General features: G+C 42.6%; 1 protein-coding gene across 1 annotated transcript; it reads left to right on the forward strand.

Moving 5' to 3' along the window:
* Window positions 1-408: 408 nt before the first annotated feature.
* Window positions 409-1,279, forward strand: LOC114450126 (gastrotropin-like). Its single transcript, XM_028428076.1, has 4 exons — window positions 409-475; window positions 555-730; window positions 812-901; window positions 1,229-1,279. Exons 1-4 carry the CDS (start codon window positions 409-411, stop codon window positions 1,277-1,279), a joined length of 384 nt encoding a protein of 127 aa, XP_028283877.1.
* The last annotated feature ends 22,569 nt before the right edge of the window (window positions 1,280-23,848 follow it).

The raw sequence follows: 23,848 nt of genomic DNA on the forward strand, positions 1-23,848 counted from the left end.
CAGACCAGTTTCCATTTTACAGATAACAAACCACTTCAAATAGATGGATTATACTCCAAACAAAGCTCTTTATTTGATTTTTGAATCAGCAGCAGTAAAAAGGAGTGTATGACCATAAAGCCATTGCAGAAGAGTTCGTTGACCCAACGAGCCGTCAGCATTTTACTCACTACCTATGAACTTCATAAACTCCCATCAATCCAGTTTATTGCTGTCTCCCTCGAAGCCTGTCGTGCTCATCACCTTCAGTCGTAATCGCTCTCTTGTGTCATCACATGCAAATGAGGGAGGTGGTGAGAGGTGTACAGTATATAAACAGGGATCGTTCCTGGCCTCAGTACCTTGCTTTCCCCTTAGCTTGCCTCAGCATCACTCCTTCCACACACCAACACCCCTAGAACCACCATTATGGCCTTCGCTGGAAGATGGGAAACCGAGACCCAGGAGGGATACGACGCATTCTGCAAGCTCCTTGGTGAGAACGTAGACGGAAACTCTTAAATGGTCCTCTGCCTCCTTCATACTCTGACATTCACGCTCCTGTCCCACTGTAGGTATCCCTGATGACATCATCGAGAAGGGTCGCGACTACAAGCTGATCACAGAGATCACCCAGGATGGCGATAACTTCACCTGGACCCAACTCTACCCCGCCAACGCCAAAGTTACCAACAAGTTTACCATCGGCAAGGAGTGTGACATGGAGACCATCGGAGGGAAGAAATTCAAGGTAGGGAGAATCCAGAGGCCAGTAGACACGGAGGGCAGGACCATGGAAAAATGCTGATTTTATTATCTGTGCATTTTAAAGGCCACTGTGAACATGGAGGGAGGCAAGCTGTGCGCGAACTTCCCCAACTACCACCACACCTCTGAGATCAGCAGTGGCAAGCTTGTGGAGGTAAACACACTCACTTAGGCTTTTAGTGCTGGGAACACTGGGCCAATGACAGCAGTTATTACACTCAACTCCCTGCAGGGATCATTAGAGTCATCAGAGTTATATTCCTGCAGCCAGGGACTGGTAATGGCTAACAAGAAAAGCTGTAGTAGTGCGTAGTGAATGAATGTTAAGAAGTACTTCTCACATTTAACCTTTTAAACCTGATTAGTTACATCTTTGCAGATTGTTTTTCTTTTTCAGAAACAATGAAAACATTTCAAATTAAATACTTTAAACAACTTTGTTCAACTTTAACAAGACACTAAAAATGTGTGTTTCCTGCAGACCTCAACAGCGGGCTCTGTAGTGCTGAAGAGAACCAGCAAGAAGATCTAAGTGCAGACTGACCTTAGACCTCTTTAACAGTTACAATGGGCACCTCAGAACTACAGCATAAGCAATAAACTAAGACTATCATGCCAATATAAACATGTTGCTTTGTGTATGTTTTTTTGTGTATGTTCATTAGATAATTAAAAGGTTTTCTAGAAGTAATGTTTTGGAACATATGAAATATTATATAGTCAGCTCATGATTCGTGCTGTGAAGTAGGGAGTTTATATAAGGAAAAGTTCATACTCAACATGATAATGAAAGACATTCATTTAGCACCACCAGCAGGGCAAAGTATACCTTCTCAGCATGTCTTTGAGAGAATATATATAGGTGATCTACACAAGGAAAATATATATAAAATTCACCTTTTATATTCATTTTTATGATGTAAACAAAGATAAGGGCAAAGTAATTGAACCCCAACATTTATCACACATCAGAGTCATGTCTGGAGTCTTATTTAAATGTAAACTTTAAGGCCAGTTTTTTTTATATGATCTAATTTAACAAGTATCAGATGACCAGAGACATAATTACATGTATCAGGCAGAATAGCAAGTCAAACTATGCAAATACTTCAAAGCGTTTATTGAATACAAAAGTCAAAGAAACAGCAAAATGTATATCAGTCCCCCGCCACAGTCTCTGAGGGCAGGCAACACTAGCAAGTCAGTCCCCTTAGACCATAGTCTGGAACCAGGCTTGGTGCTGTTTCAGAGGTGGGCGGAGTCAGATGCGTTAAGCCCATGCTGTCCTCTTCCAGCCCTCTCTCTGCCTTGCTGCTGTTGTTGAATTTAGGTTGTGTGCTCTTAAAAATTCCTATTTCTGGCCCGATTTTCAGACTTTTTGTTTTAGTTTTAACATTGAATGAGAGTCAGTTGGATCCAGAAATCTTTTGGAACCAGCTGCTGCTGATCACAGATTGCACATGACTTTGGACTCTCTGACCGTCACCATGTTGGCAGCATCACAGTCCACCTACATGCTCAGTAAAGACAAAGAGCATGAGTGGAGCTGAAGTGGGCAGGCGATCGCAGAAGCAGGAAGCAGGTGTTGTGAGTCAGCAACCGCCTGTCACTACCTTAATTAATGACATTTTAAGTCTTAGAACAGGTGAGTTCTTAGTGGCACTGGTTTTATAACCAAATTTCCTTTACACAAGAACAAACATCAGAGAGGCTGTCAAAGCACACAAGGTGGACAGGGAAAGTGTAAATACACCGTCTAGATGCATGCACCTGCAACATAGTGAGATAGAGTGGATTTTTTTACATCAGTGAAATAAATTTTGAGGTTATAGATCAGAGCCTTCCACATGCATGACCCTCAGGGTTCTCCATTCCCTGAGAGTAAAGTTATGCATGAGTTAGCCATAGCTCTGCTTTTGTACCTGCAGATCTGAAACCACTAAACATTATGGTTATTGACATTGGCGTTGCTCAGTTAGCATCCGAGACCACTTTTGATGGTGCTATATAAACCATCTGGTACAGGAATCAAGTTGATTCTGTCAGGATCTCAGGTTGAGCCAGGGCTCTTATTTTGTAGTTTGGTTTTTTTGGTATTTTGACTTGTTTACTTCCTGTTTTGTTATGTATTTCCTCTTTTGTTTTGAAAACACTAACACTCAGGTGTCTTGACTTCCCCTTCTTTGTGTTCTCCCCAAGCAGCAACCTTATACTCATACTTGAAGCCCGTGCGGAAGTGTCAAAACCTGTACTTCACGCTGAAGTACAGGAGCCAGAAGCGAGTCATTTCCCATAGACTCCCATGTTAAAATGTCCGACTTCACAGCAGAAATGAACATGTTTACAGCCTGGTACAAAAAAACATTCTGGTCTCAAATGATAAGTTTCCTTCTAGTGTCAATTGTAAAGGGGGTGAATTTTTTTACAACTCACTCGTAATTATATTCAGACTTAAAATTACGCATAATTATGGGCGTTGCCGCTTGAGCAACAGGCAGTTGTCGTATCACAGCACGAGTTTCCTGCTTCCACGATCGCCCGCCCCCCTAAACTCCGCTCGTGCTCCCCCTCTTTGTCCATATTTGGAGTTTTGGCGGACGTGGCACTGACAACATGGCGGAAGTCTGTCCTCGGTTTTTACTGTCAATGGTTATCCCACCTAAGCCTAGTGATCACCTGCTCCTCCCTATGTGTCTCACCAGTGCCTCATTGTCTACCCTGCTCCTTCTGTATTTAGTGCATGTCTCCATTTCCCTCTGTGCCAGTTCGTTTTGGGATGTTCAGTTTAATAGTAGTTAAAATGTGTACACCAAAGCCTGGGAATTATCACAATTATCCTCTCAGGTTAATAGTAAAAATGTAGTGTCAGTAAGACATTAATATTATTTCAGCCAACAGCACCGGAGATTCAAAGCTCCAGAAGACATCTATGATGATTACTATGCAAAGGTCCCCAGCTGATCGGCCTCTGTTTGTTTAACTAATAAAAGTAACGCTGGATCTGGGTATGAATCAAGCCCATGGAAATATTAAACCATTCATTCTTTGCTGCCGGCCATCCTCTAACCCCCACCCACCCGGGTGCCAGCAATGACACCCAAATGTCCTAATAATAAACTCCTGAACAACTAATAACATTTTGTGTAGAACCTTTCTTTTTTTACCCTCTTCCTCTCTTCTGAGTTTTCTTCTTCCTCTTCAGGCCTGTCCTCTCCACTTATGTCATCTCTCTTCCTCTCCTCCTTGTCTCTCTCCACATCTACCCTCTTTCTGTGTGGCTCCCAGCCAAGCAAACAATCAGTTAATTAACCAGCTCAGTCCCAGGATCATTGTAGCAGCTCTCTGAGGAGCACTGTAAAGGCCCTCATGTCTCTAAATTTACAGCTTCATTAAGTGGACTGGAGCAAGGTAGAAATCTTTTGAATAAAATCGCCAGACTAGAGCCTGAGTGAATGCGCGAGAGTGTGCGTGTGCTGGCCTTGACTCGAGAGCTGGTGACTCAATAGCTCCCTAATGAAAACAAAATCTCTGTTTTTTGCCTCTGAGGTGGCGATTGTTTTGGTGTAATAATGAGACGTCCTCTCTTGCCGGCACAGATGCAATCAAGATCCCACACTCCTGCAAAATTAGGGTTGGAAGGCAACAAGCAAGGTGTCATTTGAGCGTGTTTGTGTAGCTCAGCGCTGGCGCAATCACTCTGCAATATCACTTCCTTTGTCCTCACAGACAAACAGGCCTAATTGGCTATTTCCAAGGCTACTGTTTCTGATTGGCCATTCTGCCTCTTTCTGATTGGCTTCCATCTCTGCAACCAGAAGTGGAGACAAAATGGCTTGTTACCATCTCCTTGTTGTGTTTCTCCTGTGATCTGCACCAAGTGTATTTTAGGAAAAGGCCTCAATGTGACTTGCATTTGCAAAAACTTGTTTCTAGTCTGGTAACTTGGTGAGCACGAAGAGAAGTTTATTTCAGAACTATTATGGTTGCTCACCTATGGTCATGAGCTCTGGGTAGTGACCGAAAGAATGAGATCGTGGCTGAAATGAGCTTTCTTCAAAGGGTGGCTGGAGCTTGGAGTAGAGCCGCTGCTCCTCCACATCGAGAGGAGTCAGCTAAGGGCATCTGCAGGTGTTCCGAGCATGTCCCAATGGGAGGAGACCCTGGGGAAGACCCAGGATGCGGTGGAGAGACTATGTCTCTCGGCTGGCCTGGGAAAGCCGGTGAGAGGGAGGTCTGGGTGTCCCTGCTTAGACTGCTGCCCCCGCGACCCGGCCCCAGATAAGCGATTGGAAGATGGATGGATGGATGGATGGATGGATATTGTTATGCTTATGCGGACCAACACTTCAGCAAGCAGCTAGCACAGGGTGGAGTTTTTTTTGACTGTCTAGTGACATCTTTAACGCCTAACCAGTCATTTCTGGAGTGAAGGTCCACTGTGTTGCATGTACCCCGACCATCCTAAACTTACCCGGTTAACTCTTTACTTGGACGTTTTTGGTTGTATTGGATGGTGTCAGGCAATACAATTACCCCCACCCTCTGCTCCACGCTTTGCAGCTTTTACAGTTTTTGTTAATTTCACCAGATTACGCCTTACTGGGTTACAGAACATATAATTAGGTTGTGTGATGTGGCAGTTGCTTTTGTGTCTGCGTGACTTGTCGACTTCATCTGTTCTGTTTTACCACCAATTCCTTCTTTCTTTTTAAAATAAAAGGGCATAAAAAAACCCTCACACAACTCCGATTTCAATCACAGCAGTTCCAACGGCAGTGTTTTGGAGTGGGCCGCTGAATAAAGACATACAGATACAAAGAAGAAAAGCGATTTAGTGGAGATGAGTGAGAGATTGAGACAATAATGAAAAACTAGCAACAGCCAGTGAGAGAAAATACTCAGGGCAGGATAATGAAGGGGTGACATACCACCATGTGATTGGCACCTTAGGCATTAATAACCAGGAATTACCCAAATAACCATGGTAACACTGGCAATTTACCTGAATTTCTCCTGTCACGATGAAAGGTGGACTTGTACCGGGTAGAGAAAAAAATCAGGGAGTTCTGTGTATACAGATCAATTTAGTATTAATTGCACGCATTTTCTGTGCGAGTGTGTGACAAAGAACTTTTTTCTGGTATTGTTAATGGCACAATTAACTCCACCACAAATTTTATTTGTGCACAAAGTTTCTGAGAGTCAGACTAAATGCTGTGTTTAGTCGTGGTGCTTCCAATGTACTCTCAGCATGGTGGTAAATTACCACAGGAGAAATGGACAATGCAACATTTGACAAACAGATTCACAGATGCAAACTTTTCACAGAGTTTTGGAGGAAGGAGGTGTGTGGTAACAACCAGGGAGGAGCCCCGAGTGCAGGGATCACACAGAGAGGAGCAGGTCACATGACACACAGACAGAAGCGGAAAGGGCACGAAGCACAAATCTGAAAATAAGTCTTATTTTTACCAAAAAAATGGGAAGACAGACTGTCGAATACGCAGAGAAAAAAGTAACAAAGAGTACAAAGACTGAAAAGGAAACTCAAAAGGCGGAGGTTAAGGTCTTTGTCACATGTCCACCAAAAATCCAGATAGACTTCCAGGTTTTAATGGCGTTACAGCAGAAATAAACATTTATAAAAAGCACAGGATAAAATAAATCTGCATAAAGTTATGCATCATGAAGGGCGTCTCAAACAATGGCAGTTAACCAACACATGAGCGGGACTTGAGGGGGACTCATGAGTCTCAAAACCAAAAAGATGACACAGACAACAAAACAAATGTAAAGTAAAATAAAACAGAACAAAAAATAGAAACAAAAAACATAAAAATAAACTGAACAAATCTTTGCAATCCTGACAGTAACCTGGACTTTAAGCCTCAAAGAGGGGTTGCAGGAAGGAACTTGACTGATGTCAGGTTTTCAAAATAACATTCACAGGGCATAACTGAGGGACTCCACAGTAACATGGACCTTTAAAACAGGTGCCAGATATATAAAAAAATTGTTTAAAAAGAGGAACTTGAACAATATTAACCTTGAAAAAATAAAAGCTCTGAACTGGGCCTGCTTAGAAATACTTAGTCATTACTTAGTGACTGAAATAATCCTCGTATGGACCCTAAAAAAGTCTCATGGTCTCAAAGGGAGAAAGAAAGAAGAAAAATCCAAAATTTCAATATTAAATTTATTCCACTTTACTAGGGTTTTCTTACTTTTTATCTTTCATATTTTCAGCTTTATTAACCAATGCAGAAGGTAGAAATGTGTGTTATTCTTTCATGTTTTAACAATATTCAACTTCTTTCTACAGTTCAACATGATTCATCCTCTGCATTAAGCTTATATTCAATATCATTTTTAAATATTTCACAGGCCTTTGCTTTATTAAACTTCAGTTTACAGTTTTTTTTCAGCACATTTGGGTTAAATTTTAGCATTTTCAGCAATGCAGAGCATGCAGCAAACAAGCACAAGCTTTAGATCACTATGCATCTAACGGCCAACCCTCTGTACACATAAAAGATTCATTACATTCTTTAAGAACATACATACATAAGAGTTTGTAAATGGTAAAAGCATGCAGCACTTGTATTCATCCATCCCTGCATCTATAGAGGCTTACTCCTCGTGCCTGTTGCCCAGGACAGGGCCTCTCTCTGGGGGACAGTAGTCGGCTTTGTTCCCATATCATGCCTCAAATTCCCCAGACCTGCCCTGGTTCCCTTTACATGCCTGCTCTGTGGGCAAGCAGGCCAGCCAGACTGCCAGCCAGGGACCCCGCATCCATCCAAACAGCCATCCATCCATCCATCCATCCATTCATACACTGACTTCTTGTACCCCCCCTGGTCCAGAACAAGGCCTCTCTCTGGGGGACAGTAGTCTGCTTTGTAAGCCCCCTCCTCATGCTTCACATTCCCCAGACCTGCCCTGGGTCCCCCCTCAAGGCACAGGGCACAGGGAGGGGCAGGGGTCTCTATCCGCCCCCATTTCCCTTTCTCTGTCTGATATAATCGCTCCGTTAGATCCCGTCATTTTTTTTCCTGAAGACTTCTTTCTCCGGCCTGCAGCCTTTACTTTCTTTCTTTCCTTTCTTCTTCCTTTGTCTAAATGGCCATAAAATGGACAGTTAACAACCTTGTCTCTCCTCTTTTATATCCATGTTGTCTATTTATCTGTCTCAGTTTCAAACTCGACATGAAATGGAATGGAATCTACAAATCAAAATGCTCCATGCTCCACATTGCAACCTGCCCTGCGAGCTGGTCCAGGATCAGCACCATCCACCAGCTCACCTTTTTTTAGCCACTCGCTCAACACAAAACACATAAACCTGATCCAGTGCCAGTGGCTGTCTGTACCTACAGCCCACTCCTATTCAGTGTGGAGAAGGGTGGGGGCGTAGGCCATAATTAAAGATGGCTGCCTTGCCGTCGCACAATGGCTCTGTACAGAGCAGGCTTTTATTGCATGTATTTTTCTCAACAGGAGAGTGGGCAGTCTACCCTCTGTGAGCATTTAATTGGTTTAACAGCTGGAGAGGAGGAGGAGGAGAGACGAGGGAGGGGGGGGGGGTAGGAAACAAAGACATGGGGGAAAAGTGTAAGTCAATGGGATTTGATATTTTCTGTGATGTTGATAAACTTATCAGCAGCAGATTGACTTTAGATATTGAGCATCACATGGGGGGAATGAATCATTGGCAGGCCTGTCACTTCACGTCTGCACACTTCATCAGCATGCAGCATCCTAATTCTGATTAGGAGTGTGTTGCCAGGCGTGGGATGGTTGGCAGGTGACATTCCCCCTGCAGCATCATGGATATTATTATAATTTAAAAAATATACTGAAAAAAAGAGGTGTTTTGTTTCTGGATTTTTAAAGACATATTCAACACGACCTCCCTCCCACTTCTCAGGCTGTTTTGAATGGCTCCGGTTGTGTGTGTGTGTGTGTTATGGGGTGAATGTGGATGCTGACAAGTGTCTTTGTCTGGCCTTTGCTAATAAATGAAAAGTGGAGCAGAGCCTTGGGGCAAGGTGAGGCCTCAGCGTTCCTCTGGAGGTTTCAACTAATGGAGATCCACTGTTGGGGTGGAGGACCGGCCCCTGGGGCACAGCTGGGAATTAAAAATGTAATCCACTGCACGCATAACCATAGCGCAGGCTAAAAATTGCAATTTGGAGTGTAAGTCCTTACAATTTTTCAAATATTTTAACAAAACACAGGCTTCATTTTTAATTAGAACATAGTTCTTTTTTAATTCCTTGAAAAAATAAATGTGTATCTGTGTTTAAAGTCGCCAAAAAAATGACACTGCTCCAGTGATTTAAAGGCTCCTTACACAACGTTTCTGTTCATATATCCATAACTAGAATTTTCAAACTTCTGGAAAGTTCTGTTAACAATTAATGTAAGTGCATTCAAACATTCCAAAGCATGGCTGAAGTTGTACTGCACTGTTTTGTTTGTGTGTTTGTGTGTGTGTATAGACACTGATGGAGCACATAATCTGCTCACACTTTACATTCATTGTGAAAACTATGCAAGATAGTTGCCCACATTAACTTTTTCTCAAGTCATAACTTATTTCTTTCACGTTTGCCACGTTCCTTTTACAAGCAAAACGTTACTTGATATACTGTAAGACCCTTTTCCCACTGGGGAAATCAATCCGGATTGATTTCAATCCACCATTTCAGAATCAGAATCAGAATTACTTTGTTTATCCTCAAGGGGAAATTCTTTATTTATTTGTAGGTGGATCTAGCTAGATTGGCTTACATCTCAGGTCTGAACACAAATGCGGCTAGCGAATCCGGCTAGCAACATCATACATCCAGGTTCACAGGAACAGTGTCCGATGATCTAGCTGATCTAGCTGGATTGACTTTCTCCAGTGTGAACAGGGCCTTAAGATACAACCCTCACTTTTAAGTGCAAATCATATTCTTACAGGGGTTCAAACATAGACTACTTAGTATCATAGTACATGTAGGTGTGCGTTGATAAAAATGTCACCTGTGAATCTTTCTTTCATGTGGTCCTATACCCCAGATTCTCTTCAGTGTGCCTGTGCACGAGTAGTATATCTATCTCGGTGTGCTCACATTGTCACTATCAAATGGCAGCTTTAGTGGCGGCCCTAATGTGCAAGGTGGGAGGCTGTATAGATGAAGGGATAGATGGTAAACAAGTGTTATGAGTTGAGGAGGGGGATTTCCCACAGCAACACTCCAGAGACAGAGAAGCTTATTTCACACTTCATTTCACTCTAATATCTAGAACAACAGCGCAGGAAAACACACTCAACAGACATCACCTTAATATATTCAATATGTGGGCAAACACACAGAGCTGTAAACATCACAGGTCGCACATAAGCATGGATCTATGTCATTCAATAATGTCAAATCTGGAGAAACAGAAAGTAATAAAGTATAGTTTGTTTAAGAGATTTTGTGCTCTGATGATCTTCAAGTACTAAATGTTTTGTGTGTGGGTGCTGCACAGATGATAAATGGGTTCTTTTGATTTTCTATATTCTCTACTGTGGTCTTTTTTTAATTAATAATAATCAATAAAATGAAACATTGTAGATGATTTTCTTGGTAATACTACTGCAGGTCTAACACGCAGCCACCTCCATGTGTTAGTTAGATGCACTGTGTACCTCCTCATATGGAGTGCTGGCCATCTGGTGCTACATTTACCATGCTATGGACTCATATGGAGCGTGTGCATTTGTGTGCAGATTTGGAAGAGAGCATGTGGCCCCACCCTTGGGTACCTTCATTTTGTGCAGTGGTCTGGAACCTATGGATCACTGCAACCACTCCCTCCTCTTCTTGCCACACACACACATATGCTTCTCTGGGATGGCGACTCAACTGTGTGACAGTTAGTTACATTAACCGGATGATGAGGAGTGTGGGCGGGTGGATGGGTGGGGATGATAGAGTGCAGTAGTGAGATGGATCATGGAGAAGAGGGTGACTGAGGGAAAAATGATGGCTCGAGGCAATGAAGATGGAAGTGGTAGCTGAGGTGAAGAAGAACGGACAGCCAGGCAATCATACCCAGTTTAAAGTTGGATTTTCTTCCTGCGTGCAGCTATGATATGCTCATAACTTCTGAAATGTGAGCTGTGCTCTTCCAGCTAACTACATTTTTTCACTTTGCCATCCTTGCGATGACTAAAAAATGTTCTAACAGTGGTTAAACTTAATGCAGAATGTAGGTTTAATATAAAAATAAACACAAATGTAATTGATTCTGTCAAAATAATAAGGGGAACACCTAAAGAACACAATGTAACTCTTTATTTTAATTTTGCATCGCTAAGCAACAAATGGAACAGACAACAGGTGGAAATGAGGCAGTTATCAAGACAGCCCTATAAAGGAGAGGTTCTGCAGGTGCTGACCACAGTCCATTTCTCTGCTCTCATCCTTTCTGCCTGATGTTTGCTCACTTTTGCATTTTGTCAGTGCTCTCAGCCCTAGAGGTAGCATGAGGCGGTGTCTACAACCCACACAAGCTGCTCAGGTAGTGCAGCTCATCCAGGATGGCACATCAATGAGACCTGTGGCAAGAAGGTTTGCTGTGTCTTTCAGCACAGTGTCCAGAGCATGGAGGAGACACCAGGAGACAGGCCAGTACACCAGGAGACGTGTAGGGGGCCGTAGGAGGGCAACAACCCAGCAGCAGGACCGCTACCTCCTCCTTTGTGCAAGGAGGAGCAGGAGGAGCACTGCCAGAGCCCTGCAACATGACCTGCAGCAGGCCACTGATATGCATGTCTCTGCTCAAACTGTCAGAAACAGACTCCATGAGGGTGGTATGAGGGCCCGAAGTCACACTGAGCACATGTGACAGAGTCTGGAGACGCTGTGGAGAATGTTCTGCTGCCTGTAACATCCTCCAGCATGACCGGTTTGGCGGTGGGTCAGTAATGGTGTGGGGAGGCATTTCTTTGGAGGGCCACACAGCCCTCCATGTGCTAGCCAGAGGTACCCCTTATTTTGACTTGTCTTCAACTTTTTATAAACAAACAATCTATTGTATATAAGCAAAGATAAGACATACATTCTGTATAATGAGTATGATCATGAACTTACCGCAGGCCTCTGTGAGGATGGCACACCACCTCAGGTGGACTGAAGGAAATGTAAACTCACAACACAAACAGAGGTGTGTGCGATCATGTGCACATGCTCTCATGCAAGCGGAGACAACGACCCATGTGTCAGTGTATATACAGTACACACACGTAATTTTCCTGCCTGTCACATTTCATTTGCAAGATGGCCAAACTGAGAAAATAAATTTCACAGCTCTGATTGGAAAATTAGTCTTTGTTTGTGTTCGTTTATCTGTCTTTAACAACAACACATTGCCTTGTGGCTTTTTATAGACTGGTCTGTTAGGAGATATATACAGTGTCACAGGAAGTCTTCCGCCATAGTTACAGCTAGAAATTCAAAAAAATGTAACAACCAATGTGTAATGGAGCATTTATTAGTCTGGACCTTTGCTATCTGAGCAGGCCAAGGAGAGCCAGCCTATACCCCAGAAGCTGTTGGTCAACTTTTACAGATATAGAGTGTCATCACTCATCAAAGCTGCCAAAGAAGAAGGTCTACAGAAGGTCATAAAGACAGCACAGGACATTGTTGGGTCTGAACTGCCTTCACTTGAACACCTTGCTGAATGAAAGGGGCCAAAAACATCATCAAGGACATCACTCACCCCTGTATTATTAACTTATATATAAGCTCTTCCCATTGGGCAGCCACTTCACATCCATCAATCCATCTTCTGAACCCGCTTTGTCCTGTAGTGCAGGGTCACGGGGGGGTCTGGAGCCCATTCCAGCCATCTATGGGTGAGAGGACAGGTTGCCAGTACATGGCAGAGCAACAAAGACAAACAAACAAGCATTCACACTCACACCTACAGTCACCAATTAACCTAACAAGCACGTCTTTAGATCGTAGGAGGAGAAAACCCACGCAGGCACAGAGAGAACGTGCAGACTACACACAGAAAGGCCCCAGCCGAAATCAAAGCAGGAACCTTCTTGCTGCGAGGCGACAGTGTTAACCACTGCACCACCATGCACCCCCCTCCCACTTCACATCCTTCTAAACAAAACAAAAAATGTTTCTTCCAGCTGCCATGAACCTGCTGAACTCTGACATCTCCTCAGAATGATATAATCTCTCACTGTGTCATGACCCGGAATTTTGTTACTGATCTTGATCTTTATTTCTTGATTATGGTTTCTGGATTTGTCCATGTTCCCTGTCTTGTTCTCTTTTCTAGCTGTCTGTGCTGTTTCCTTGGGTCCGGTCTTGTTTCCTGTTTTACTTTGAAAGTCCTGTCTGTCTGGAGTATTCCTGTGTGTTTTACTTCCCCTGTGTTAATTACCTGCCCCGCCCTGATTGTGTTTACCTGTGTCTCGTTATCTTGTCTATGCTCCCCTTTGTGAGGTCCCTGAGACCAGTTTGTTTTTTGTCGGGCCGAATTCCAGCCGAATTCCATGCCGCAGACACACTGTACTGACATGTTTGATATTTTTGTCGCCCCTCGTGAGAGTACCGCAGTTTAAGCAGAGATACGGCCTGAAGTCTGTGTTTTCCCCCCACTGTGCATGCACCCTCGATGTCACCACGCCTACACGAAATTGTTTCGGATGATAACAAACATGGCGGCGCCCAAACGGCATTGGACAGAATTGATGGAGGCTATATTTTAAAAGCTGAGGCAGCAACATGCAGCACAAACTCTGACTGACTTTTTCTTTGAAGCAGCAACAGTTCCTGGTTATACATGTTTAATTTCATGTTTAATGTGAGCAGTGACATCGCAGCCGACCATTGCACCATGCAGTGTGAGCACATACATCGTGAGCTTTGACTTGACATCGCATGCGTTTTATTCATACTGTGTGAGTTGGTTTTAAACACAGACTTCCCCAAAATCGCACAGTGTATTGGAGGCTTTAGTTTGTTTCCTGGTGTGCCTTTTGTTACTCCTTATGTCTTTTTTCTGCCACCACTGTCAAAATAAATTTGTTAAATTGTTTTTTTGCACCTGCTGACAAATCCTGCGTTTGGGTCCTTTCCTACTCACAATCCTTTTTTATTTAATTTAATTTAATTTAAAGATATAAGATCAAGTCAAGATAGTGAAAACACCAAGAGGACTTAAAAGAACAGCTACAAAAACACATCAGGGCATCACGGAGACAGGAGGCGAAGCTTTCTGTAAAGAGAAAAGAGATAAGTCCTTTCAAAATAAAACAGGAAAAACCCTGAAAAACTACAAAAATACCCAACACTCTAACCCAGCCTTTTTGATCCCAACAGCAAAACATACCTGACACAAAGACTCAGGTGTCCCAGATTGACATTATGCTAATCTGCTTTATTTGTCTCCTGTCAAAGAATTGTTTATTGTTGGTGCCGGCAATACACTTAATCCTGTTTGATCATGCAAATGAAGAAACCAAGAACAATACACACACACACATAAAAAAAAAAATCACATCAAACGAAAAAGGACGCATTCAAGCAAAGCACCATGACCGTGAGCACACACATACACACCAGACTAACAATGTCTTCCACTCGCCCAAGCCATTTGGTCGACATGGCGGCTGATGAGACCATAAGGCTGCTGGGTGTGAAATAATGTCCTGACACACACTAGTGCGCACACACTTCAAATCAGCCCCTATCACCATTAGAGACATCATGGAAACACACACAGTCACACTCCAATCAGGCCCCAATGAGCCTTTAGAGAAAGAGATGGGCAGAGAGAGAGGGAGAGAGAGAGAGAGAGAGGTGGGAGGGTGCTGGGAGAAAGGAGACAGACTTGATTTTTGCAGCTTTGAAGTAATGTTCGCAATTTCAAATGTAACTCTCTTATTTGGTGGGAGCCCATTATGTTGGAGCTGAGTGCAGAGCTGAAATCGCACACGAAAAAAATATGGTTTTGTTTCAGCTTTTAGCTTTATTTTCCCTTTTTGTCTCCAAAAAAATATATATTTTTCCCAATCAATTGACTCAACTGTGACAACTTCCATGACGGGTGTAATTACAGGCACTCTCTCCTTCCATCTCGGCCAGTCCATGATGTCATTCATTTGGGCACCGCTGAAAAGAATGAAATTGCTGTCACAAAATGAGCTTCCTGTGCAGGGTGGCCGGACAGTGTTAAAGACCCATTCATGCTTTCTGCAACCATGTGTCCTCAAGGGTCTGCAAGACTCGTAAATGTCATAATCTTTCCAAGTCAAGGGGATGTGCGGGGGGGGGGGACACCTCTGTGCGCATGTGCCAGGAAAATAGCTCGTTTGTGTGAAGAGATTCAGGATTCATCTTCAAAATGATGTGATGACACAATACTTATGGTAATGTGGAAAGTACTGAGGCTGCACTTCAAAGGACGACCACTGAGACGGGCACCACTTTAATAATATAATGCTGTTAACAGTCCACAAAGCAAATGGTGAGGCAGGTGGCAGTCCAAAAAACAGAAGGGAACAATACTAGTCTAAGAAAATTTACAAGGAAAATCCACAGGCAGGGGTCAACCAGCCAACAGCTTGAACATTTTCCACAATGAAGATCTGGCACAGGCAGAAAAGGGGAAAAGCACACTAAATACACAGGGAGGCAATGAGACACAGGTGCAACACATTAGGACAGTGCAGGTGATCCACAACAGGAGGAGGCACAGATGATAAGAATATGTGGCTTATATACATTGTCATCAGATTAGTAATATAAGCAGCTGAAAGGCAAGAAACAACACATTCTCACACTCACCTGGTCCCTTTTTTAGATTCATTTTCAATAGCCCATGGTGAAAAAACTGCTCCATAATCTGCAATAACAGGCTATGTTTACACATAGAAGGCTATTTTGATAAACTAATATTTCTTTCCCTTTTTTCTAAGATATTTTGGTGCACACCTCAAAAGTTTCCATTTACATTAACCTGCATAAATACGCACCCAAGAGCCTGTGGGCGGCAGTGTAGGAAGAAGGAGAAAGCCAAAGCAAGTCACTGTATCAGAAGCTGTTCCAAAATTGCTGACCCTCGAGACCTAATATGTCTCTGCTCCTACCGCTACCCATTACTGGACTGTAGCCTAGTCTGGCAGCTGTACTACACAAAAAAAGGTCGCATTTTTGAAGCCCAGATTGCCAGAAAATCTGTAACCCTAACCATAATCTCCACTTTTTCCTGAGTTTTTTTGGAAAGAATCACATTCAGAGACAAATGACCGTTTATGTGTAAATGAAAGGCACAAACAAAGGGCAAAGTCTTCATTTTTACAGATACTCATCTATGTAAATGGGGTCACAGGCAGAAGACACCCATAGGTTTGATTCTCTTCAGGTAACATCTTAATTTATCTTTATTTTGGTTTTGGTTTGGTTTATTTTATTATTTTGGTTTAATAACAGTGTTTCAAATCCTCTTTTAGCTACTTGGCTAGATATAGAAAACCTGTTTTGGTCTCGGTTACTGCGGTAAGACTCATTTACCTATGCTAGCCATGCCTGTACAGTTGCATTGGATGCATAATTCCTTGTGACACTGATGTTTGGTGGTTTATTTATAGTTTGCTGGCCTCTTTTATTGCTTTGCATGAACAAAACTCAACTTCAATCTGCATTTTTGTGCTCTACTATTTTTATTTTTACAAACTGTATTACTTGCCTCAGTAAAACCAAATGGATCCAGACTTGGCACTCTACCAGCTAACATGTTGGATCCTATGCAGAGTAAATGAGCCCTAGCCTGCTGTCCATATGGGTCCAACAATATGGTTCCCAAATGGTCTGTACTCTCCCTGCTTTAATTGGCTTAAACTGTGTCCCAAATCAATCAAAATCATGATTTTTCAAAAGAATCATCAAGAGCTCTGATGCAGCCAACATTACTGCATGAGCATTTGGTCACTCTCCGTTTACACAAACCACTTCTTCCACCCTTTTTTTTCTCTATATTTTCCTCCTTTTCAGTCCTTTGCTATACATCTCCCCTCCCTCCTTGTGTCCCACAGTTTGTTTTTCAGGCCTTTCTCCTGCTGGATATCCCACTGGGGGCTGAGCCTCCACAAAGACTCGACACCCAGAGTGAAGGAGAAAAGGGCTGCGAAAAGAGAAAAGGGGAGATAGAACGGCAAGGAGAAAATAGAGGGTGAGAGGTCACCGAGGAGAAGAGGAGGAGAAGAAGAAGAGAGCAAGCGGAGAGGGGAGCTGTAAAGACAGCAGAGAATAGGAGACAGAGAAAGAGCTAGGGGAAGACTTAAGAAGACTGAGGATATTGAGAAAAGGAGGCAAATAAAAGCGGGAGTGAGAAAGATAGTCCGTGGTGAAAGAGGAGGAGAAAAGAGGCAGGAGAGAGAGGATAATGGAAAGAAGACAAAGATGTGAAGAAGAGCAGAGACAGAGGTAGAGGATGGGAGGGAAGAAGGGATTGGGTTTTGACACAAAAGTAGTATCCAGCAGAGTAGAAAGGTGGAGATGAGAAAAGGCAAAGAGACAGACTTGATGAAAAGAAATCAAGCTTTGAATAAAGAGGGAGGGAGAGGGTGGGTTGCCTGGAGCCCGTGTGAGAGTGTGTATTGTAGAGGATGGAGGGTCATAAGTAGCTGCTAAAAGGCTTGTGCCACCTCTGCTGGAGGAGGAGCCCTTCAGAAAAACATCTCATCAGCCAAGTGTGTGTGTTTGTGTATGTGTGTGTGTGTGTGTGTGTGTGCAATTTGAGGAGGAAGTGTTTTCAGGCCAAACGACGCACTTGTGAGTTGGCTATACGTTAGGGCGATTGCACGCCCCACCCCTCCCCCGTGACATGGACACGCAAACACACACTGTCTGGCCAGTCCACAGTCTGTTAACACCTCAGTTTTAATCATCACCTCTGTGTCAGGCTGACAAAATGTACCTCTCTGATCTGGCTCGGTCACACGCTCACTTTACATGCACTTAAGAAGTCAGATTATCCTCGGCTTTCAGCTGGTATTTTCTCTGATGAATCATTCAAATAGAACATTTAAATAAGCAAATATCTAAGTAACCTATACTCTCGTAAAACTTCATCTTATTTGCAAAAGCTGTTGTGGCTTGTCTGGTCAGATGAGACAACATGTCGATGAAGATTGTCAGTCATCCAGGTCATTTTTCATTTAAGAGCTTGAAGAAGGGCAATTGGATTTGTTGAAGGGTCAGGGTTAGATGTTCCGCTGCTCCACCAAGCAGCTTCATCATGCTGTCGTGTTGATAATAGCTCTGCTGTTGGTCCTACCAGCTCCTGAAATATCTTGCTTGTTGTTATCTGATGCTGAGGAGGTAGTGTCCAGCCTTTATATTTAAAAAATGAGTGGTAGCTGAGACTTGATATTGAGGCCAAAGCATTGCATTTTTAAAGAAATCTTAGGGGGAAACAGACCCAGATTGTGGAAGAAAATGATTATTGCTGAAGAATCTTTGAAGGTTATGTCAGTACAATAATTTAAATCTGGTCCTTATCTTTGGTTTTTGCCACAGTTTTTAAGAATAAAAACAAAAATATATATAACACTGGGTGCATAGTAGCTGTTGCGCCAACGATGAGGTACAATACAACCTCCAACCGTGCGATTATAGGACTGCAGCCCTGGTTTGCAAGCTGGGCCCAACAGCTGCAGAACAACAATATGTGTCTCATATGGAACCAGTGCAGGATTTACAGGAAGTTAACTAAAAAACAACTCAGACTACAGAAAAGCCTGGTGAGCCCCAGCACAGAGTGGTGCCTCCTCACACATGTTTTCAATCCACACCTTCTCAGGTGTGGGCCATCAGGTCAATTAAACCCATTCACCTCCTGCAGACTCCTGCACTGCCGCTGCCAGTGAGGGAGCAGAATGGTGCAAGAAATAGTCCCCACATGTAAGATCCTGTCTTTAATACACATTATAAAGCAGGCAGGAGGAGTGTGTCTAATTAATTATCAGGTGGTACCATGCAGAAATCCATAGCCAGATCCATAAATGTGTAGCTTCTGTTTATTTAGGTTTAGGCATAATTGGCTAAGCTAGGTTTAGCACAGGACAAAGCAGGGGACCCTTTACAATATGTCAGGTAGTTTGTAGTGAATAAAAAGACAGAAAATCTTTACATATAGAATTTTAAAGAACCAGTAGAGCATAACATGAACCCATGTTCTTGTATACTGGTGGAGGTAGAGTGTGAGCTGGTGGGTGGTGATGAGACTATGCTTGGGTCATTTGACAATAATGCCTGTGAAAGGGAGGAGTGAGTCATGTTCAATCTACGAAACATGCTGGAAATCTAAAGGAACACACACACACACCCTAAAAAGGAGAAATATGTGAAAACATACAGCTTTTCTTGTTTTGTGTTTATTTATTTTCATGAGATGCAGAAAATGTGCTCCTTTGCATGTTTTTTTTTCACAGAATGAGCCAAGGCCAATGAGAAAAAACACAATGCATCTTTTTTTTTTAACAAGTACCACACAGAGGATAAATATTGTACTCCTTTGTGCTGTCATTTGGAGAAAGACCATGGATTATACTTAAGATTAGTGGTGGGATCCTATTATATTTGTATACTCCTCATCCACACTGTTAGATACAATACAGCTTTGGTTTACAGCTTTGTCTGTTTCAGTGCAGCATTATAAGTGCATTGCTCTTCCATCAGATGCTGTCGTCAACATCATCACAGCACAAAACCGAGACCCACAAAGACCTGGATGTTCTGCACTACCATCAAGTATCCTTTTGTGCAATAAAAATGGTGCAAAAAAAAACTCAAACCCAAATCACTGCACTTTAATTTTAAAATCAGGTCAGCAATTTATGAGACCTTGCATGTGACCAAACATGCAGATCTATTCTGCTTCGTGCTTCTTAATTTGCAGCCTTTATATCAGTGTACAATGGAGCGGTGGAGCTCAGAGGGACTGTGGAAACTGCTGTGGAAAATAAATTGAAATGATTACAGTCGTCAGTGCAGAGACAGAAAGAAAGACAGACAGGGAGATAGATAGAAAGGTGGATATTTTTTTTGGTCTATTGTCCCCCAGTGATGAACCACTCAAGTGGAGTGTTTATGGTGAGGAAAGCATGTTCCTGAGCTGTCAGCCCCTTGGTAAGCAAGATTCTGGGAGAAAAAAAAAAGAGGTGTGTGTATGTGTCAAGGCCTGCGGCTCACGCACACACAAACACACACATACATTGTCTTCTGAATGTCATCACAGTGTGGTGAAGCTTTTCTTCCTGCTTTCAGTGGCTGTACACCGATCTATTTCTATTTTTCCGTCACTCCTCAGAACAACTCAGAGAGGGTGTGTGTGTGTGTGTGTGTGTGTGGACCCCTGCTAAGACACATAGAGTCAACCTCAGAGTCAGGGACACCTGCTGGAATGGTGTATGAAAACAAAGGGTATACCTACATATTATATAGGAATGTGTCTATATACTGTACATGTGTATGGATGTGGAGGACATATAATAACATGAACTTCTTGTCTTACGCCTATATATACGTAGATCCCTCCTGCTAGCACAAGGAAAGAAGGGCCTGAGCAGAACTGATAGTAAACCTTCTCCATTCGTTTCGAGTGGCTTATGGCGACAGCAAGAAAAGATAGAACTTTGTCCTAAAATACACCATATTCTAAACACCTCAAGGACATTTGTTGCTATTTTGTGGTTACCAGGGTGACGAGTCCTTGGTATGTAGTCCTGGGAACTGTCTAATCATAGGTTGGCTACACAGTCTTAGTCTCTCTTCATCAGATAATAGATGATGCTGAACATTTCGGGCTTGCTAGTTGCTGGAAGATGTCCCAACTTACTGCAATTTAACACATAACCACTGCTAATCAACGTTTTATGGTGCCCAGAGAAGGAATCCTCTGTCTGCAGCAATCCCTCGACATTTTTTACAGCACCACCTGAAAGCTCACATTGACCTCAAGTCTCCACAGTTACTGACTGGATGAAAGTTGGACAAGGAGAAAAAGCAATATCCGGACTTTTCATCTAGATTGATTAAAAGGTCTCATCAGCGGTTGTTTTGGTTGCATTCTAATACAAAGACAGTACATGGATCGATTGCCAGCAATTAGTAGTCTAGGTGCATTATAGCCAAAAAAAAAAACACCTAGTTGCCATTGGCTACTGGGAGGTTGCATGTGGACTTATTCACATGTTCACAGAACTTTTGCAGCATTCAGATGTTGTTTTTCTGATGAGATCTGGCCTGTTTTATTATATTTATCATATTAGGCAATTTAAAATGATACAATCAGGTAGTATAGGGCTGACTAACTTTATCATAGCTACGCTGCCAGGGAGACACAAACATGATCCTCTGAGCAGCTCCCCCACCTCCTCAACACCACTCATGAACCTCTTCTTCATCTCTCCTCATTTCCTCTCATCAGGCCGACCTACAATCCGTTTCATGCCTCTAACTGTGAGTCCAGTCCTCCTTGTAGCTTTCTCTGTCTCTCTCTCTTTGTATCTTTCTTCAGGTCTCTCTCCCTCCAGATCAGCTACCTCTTCTTCTCCTCCTCTACCCGGCCAACTATCAGCATGAAGGCTCTCCCTTATGAGCCGAGTCTTGCTCAAGGTTTCTTCCTGTTAAAAGGGAGGTTTTCCTTACCACTGTCTGCTTGATCATGGGGTTCAGGCTTTGGGTTTCTGTAAAGCACCTAGAGACAATTTTGATTGTAAAAGGTGCTATATAAATAAAATAGGATTGAATTGAAAATCTATTTTAATTGTGATACCAAGACTCTTACATTTTGGAGGTAAAAATCCTTCCAGTACCTTTGTTAGCTAAAAAAAAACACATGACTGAATTACCGCAGCACCTGGGAGTTCTCTGTCTTGCTCAAGGGCAGGTTGACGGCACATTTTCATCCTCTTCACCTGTAATTTCTCATCTGGTGTCCTCACCAGTGACCTTTCAATCATGAACCAGCCTCTCTCTAACCCGAAGGCTCCTCCACAATAGCAGAAAAACACGTCATTACAGACTCACCTCTTCTCCGCGCTCCCTGGGTGTTGCCTGTTTGGATGCATCTGTATGTGTGCTCCACGCAGGAATATCTCTAATTCTTTATAGCACTTCCCTGCACTGAGTGATAATGAGAGGAATTATACACAATGGATCCACTTTTCTCTTTGGAGTCAGGTGGGAGAAATAGAGTGAAGGCGAGATGGAGAGAAAACGGGATATTGGGGGGAAAAGAAGGGCTAATACAGGGGAAAGAAGGAGAGGAGAGGGAGTGACTGCAAGCGTAAAAAGAGTGATTGCCTATTGACTTGATGAGAGAGGATGCATTATTATATAATTGTAAATCCCAGAAAGATAGGGTGTAATAGGACTTTCTCTCCTCCCACTGCTGCTTTGGTAATTTATCCCTCTCTCTTGCCATCCTCTTCTACCTCTCTCTTTCACCCTGTCACCCATCAATCTTTTTCCAATTACCTGCTCTGTCTATCCACAAATCCATCATAATCATTTCCATGGTAACGGGTTGCATCCTCCATTGGCTTTGGCCTATTGTTCAATATAATTGCACACCAAAAAGCAGTCTTTAGAAGAGGAAAGGGGATACACAGACAGGCTCAGATCTGGATATTGTCCCAAAGCTCGGCGACTAATGTCTCTCCTACGTCTCCGAAGAGTCAACTTCAGAGCAGATAGTCTGCTTAATTTCAACCATGGCGTCCATTCATCAGACATTTTATTAGCCATTATGTGTGGATTGGCTTATGAAACATTCTTGGCCTGTGCAATTGTCTATTATTTTGTAAATGGGAAAGTATAACTGCATATGCAAGGTCATAGAAGAGCGTGTTTATTAGGAACAAATGGGAGCTAACACTGCCCAAAAAGATGCTTTTATTTTATCATTATTACTGGATGTGAATCGACAAAAGATATTCTGAAAGCCTGAAGCTTTTATTCTTCATAATTATTATATAAGAAGCATTTTTTCCACACAGACTATTGGGGTTATCATTGGTACATTGACATAAGAGCCAAAACTCCCTGTGATTGTTCTCTTCCTTATTTGATAAAAGTTGCATTGCTAACTGTTTTTCCATCATTCAGTCATTAGATTCACACAGTATAAACATCTCCTAGTTCAATTAGAAGATAATACGTTAACATTCTTTACAGAATGATTAATTAAAAGCATCTAATTGCTGCACCATAGCCTGATGGAAAAATGGAAGTACTTTAGTGGCAGGAATAGTTGTGGAGTTTGTGATGAGATTGGTGTAAAAATGTATTGCACTGTTGGACACTGGCCAGGATACTGATCCAAAAGAACATCCACATGAAATGCTGTACAGTCAGCTTCAAACATGTAAAGTATGTTCATACATTTGCACCCAATCATATTCCTATTCAAACATGGATTGAAGACCCTATTTGTGCATCCAGTAATCTGTAATCTGCAGTGTTTCTTGGCCCATGCAGGCAAGCCTCTTTTGTCTGATTCTGACATTTTAGTAATGGCTTTCTTGCTGCAACTCGGCCTGTCAAACCTGCAACTCAAAGTCTTCTCTTCAGTTGAACCTGAGACTTGGTTACTATGACCGTTATTAAGCTGTGCTTGATGCTGTTGTGAGCTGCCTATCATGATGACTCTCTGAAACGTGTCTTCTGATTCTGGTCTGCCAGACCTCTTCCTTTCAGTGCTTACCCCAGTTTCTGAATGTGATGGAAACTGTGCTCACTGACATCATGACTTCCTTTGCAATTTCTCTGTAGGAACTTTGTAAGTGTTAAGATAGTCTGTCTCTTATCCATTGTTAATTGCCTTTTTCTCGCCATTTTCTCAGGTACAATATTGTTCAAATAATACCCATGAGTAGCGTGGTACCATGGCGTGTCCCAAGACACAGGGGTTTGTCAGGAACCAGGACAAGTTGCGACATCTGTAGAAAGTATTAGCACCAACTCTCAATGCTTGATCAACCTCCAATGTTACAGAAAAGCTTCAAGTTAACACATTTTTTGTGTATTTC

The sequence above is a fragment of the Parambassis ranga genome, chromosome 17, assembly GCF_900634625.1.
Source record: "Parambassis ranga chromosome 17, fParRan2.1, whole genome shotgun sequence".
Classification (NCBI taxonomy): Eukaryota; Metazoa; Chordata; class Actinopteri; family Ambassidae; genus Parambassis; species Parambassis ranga.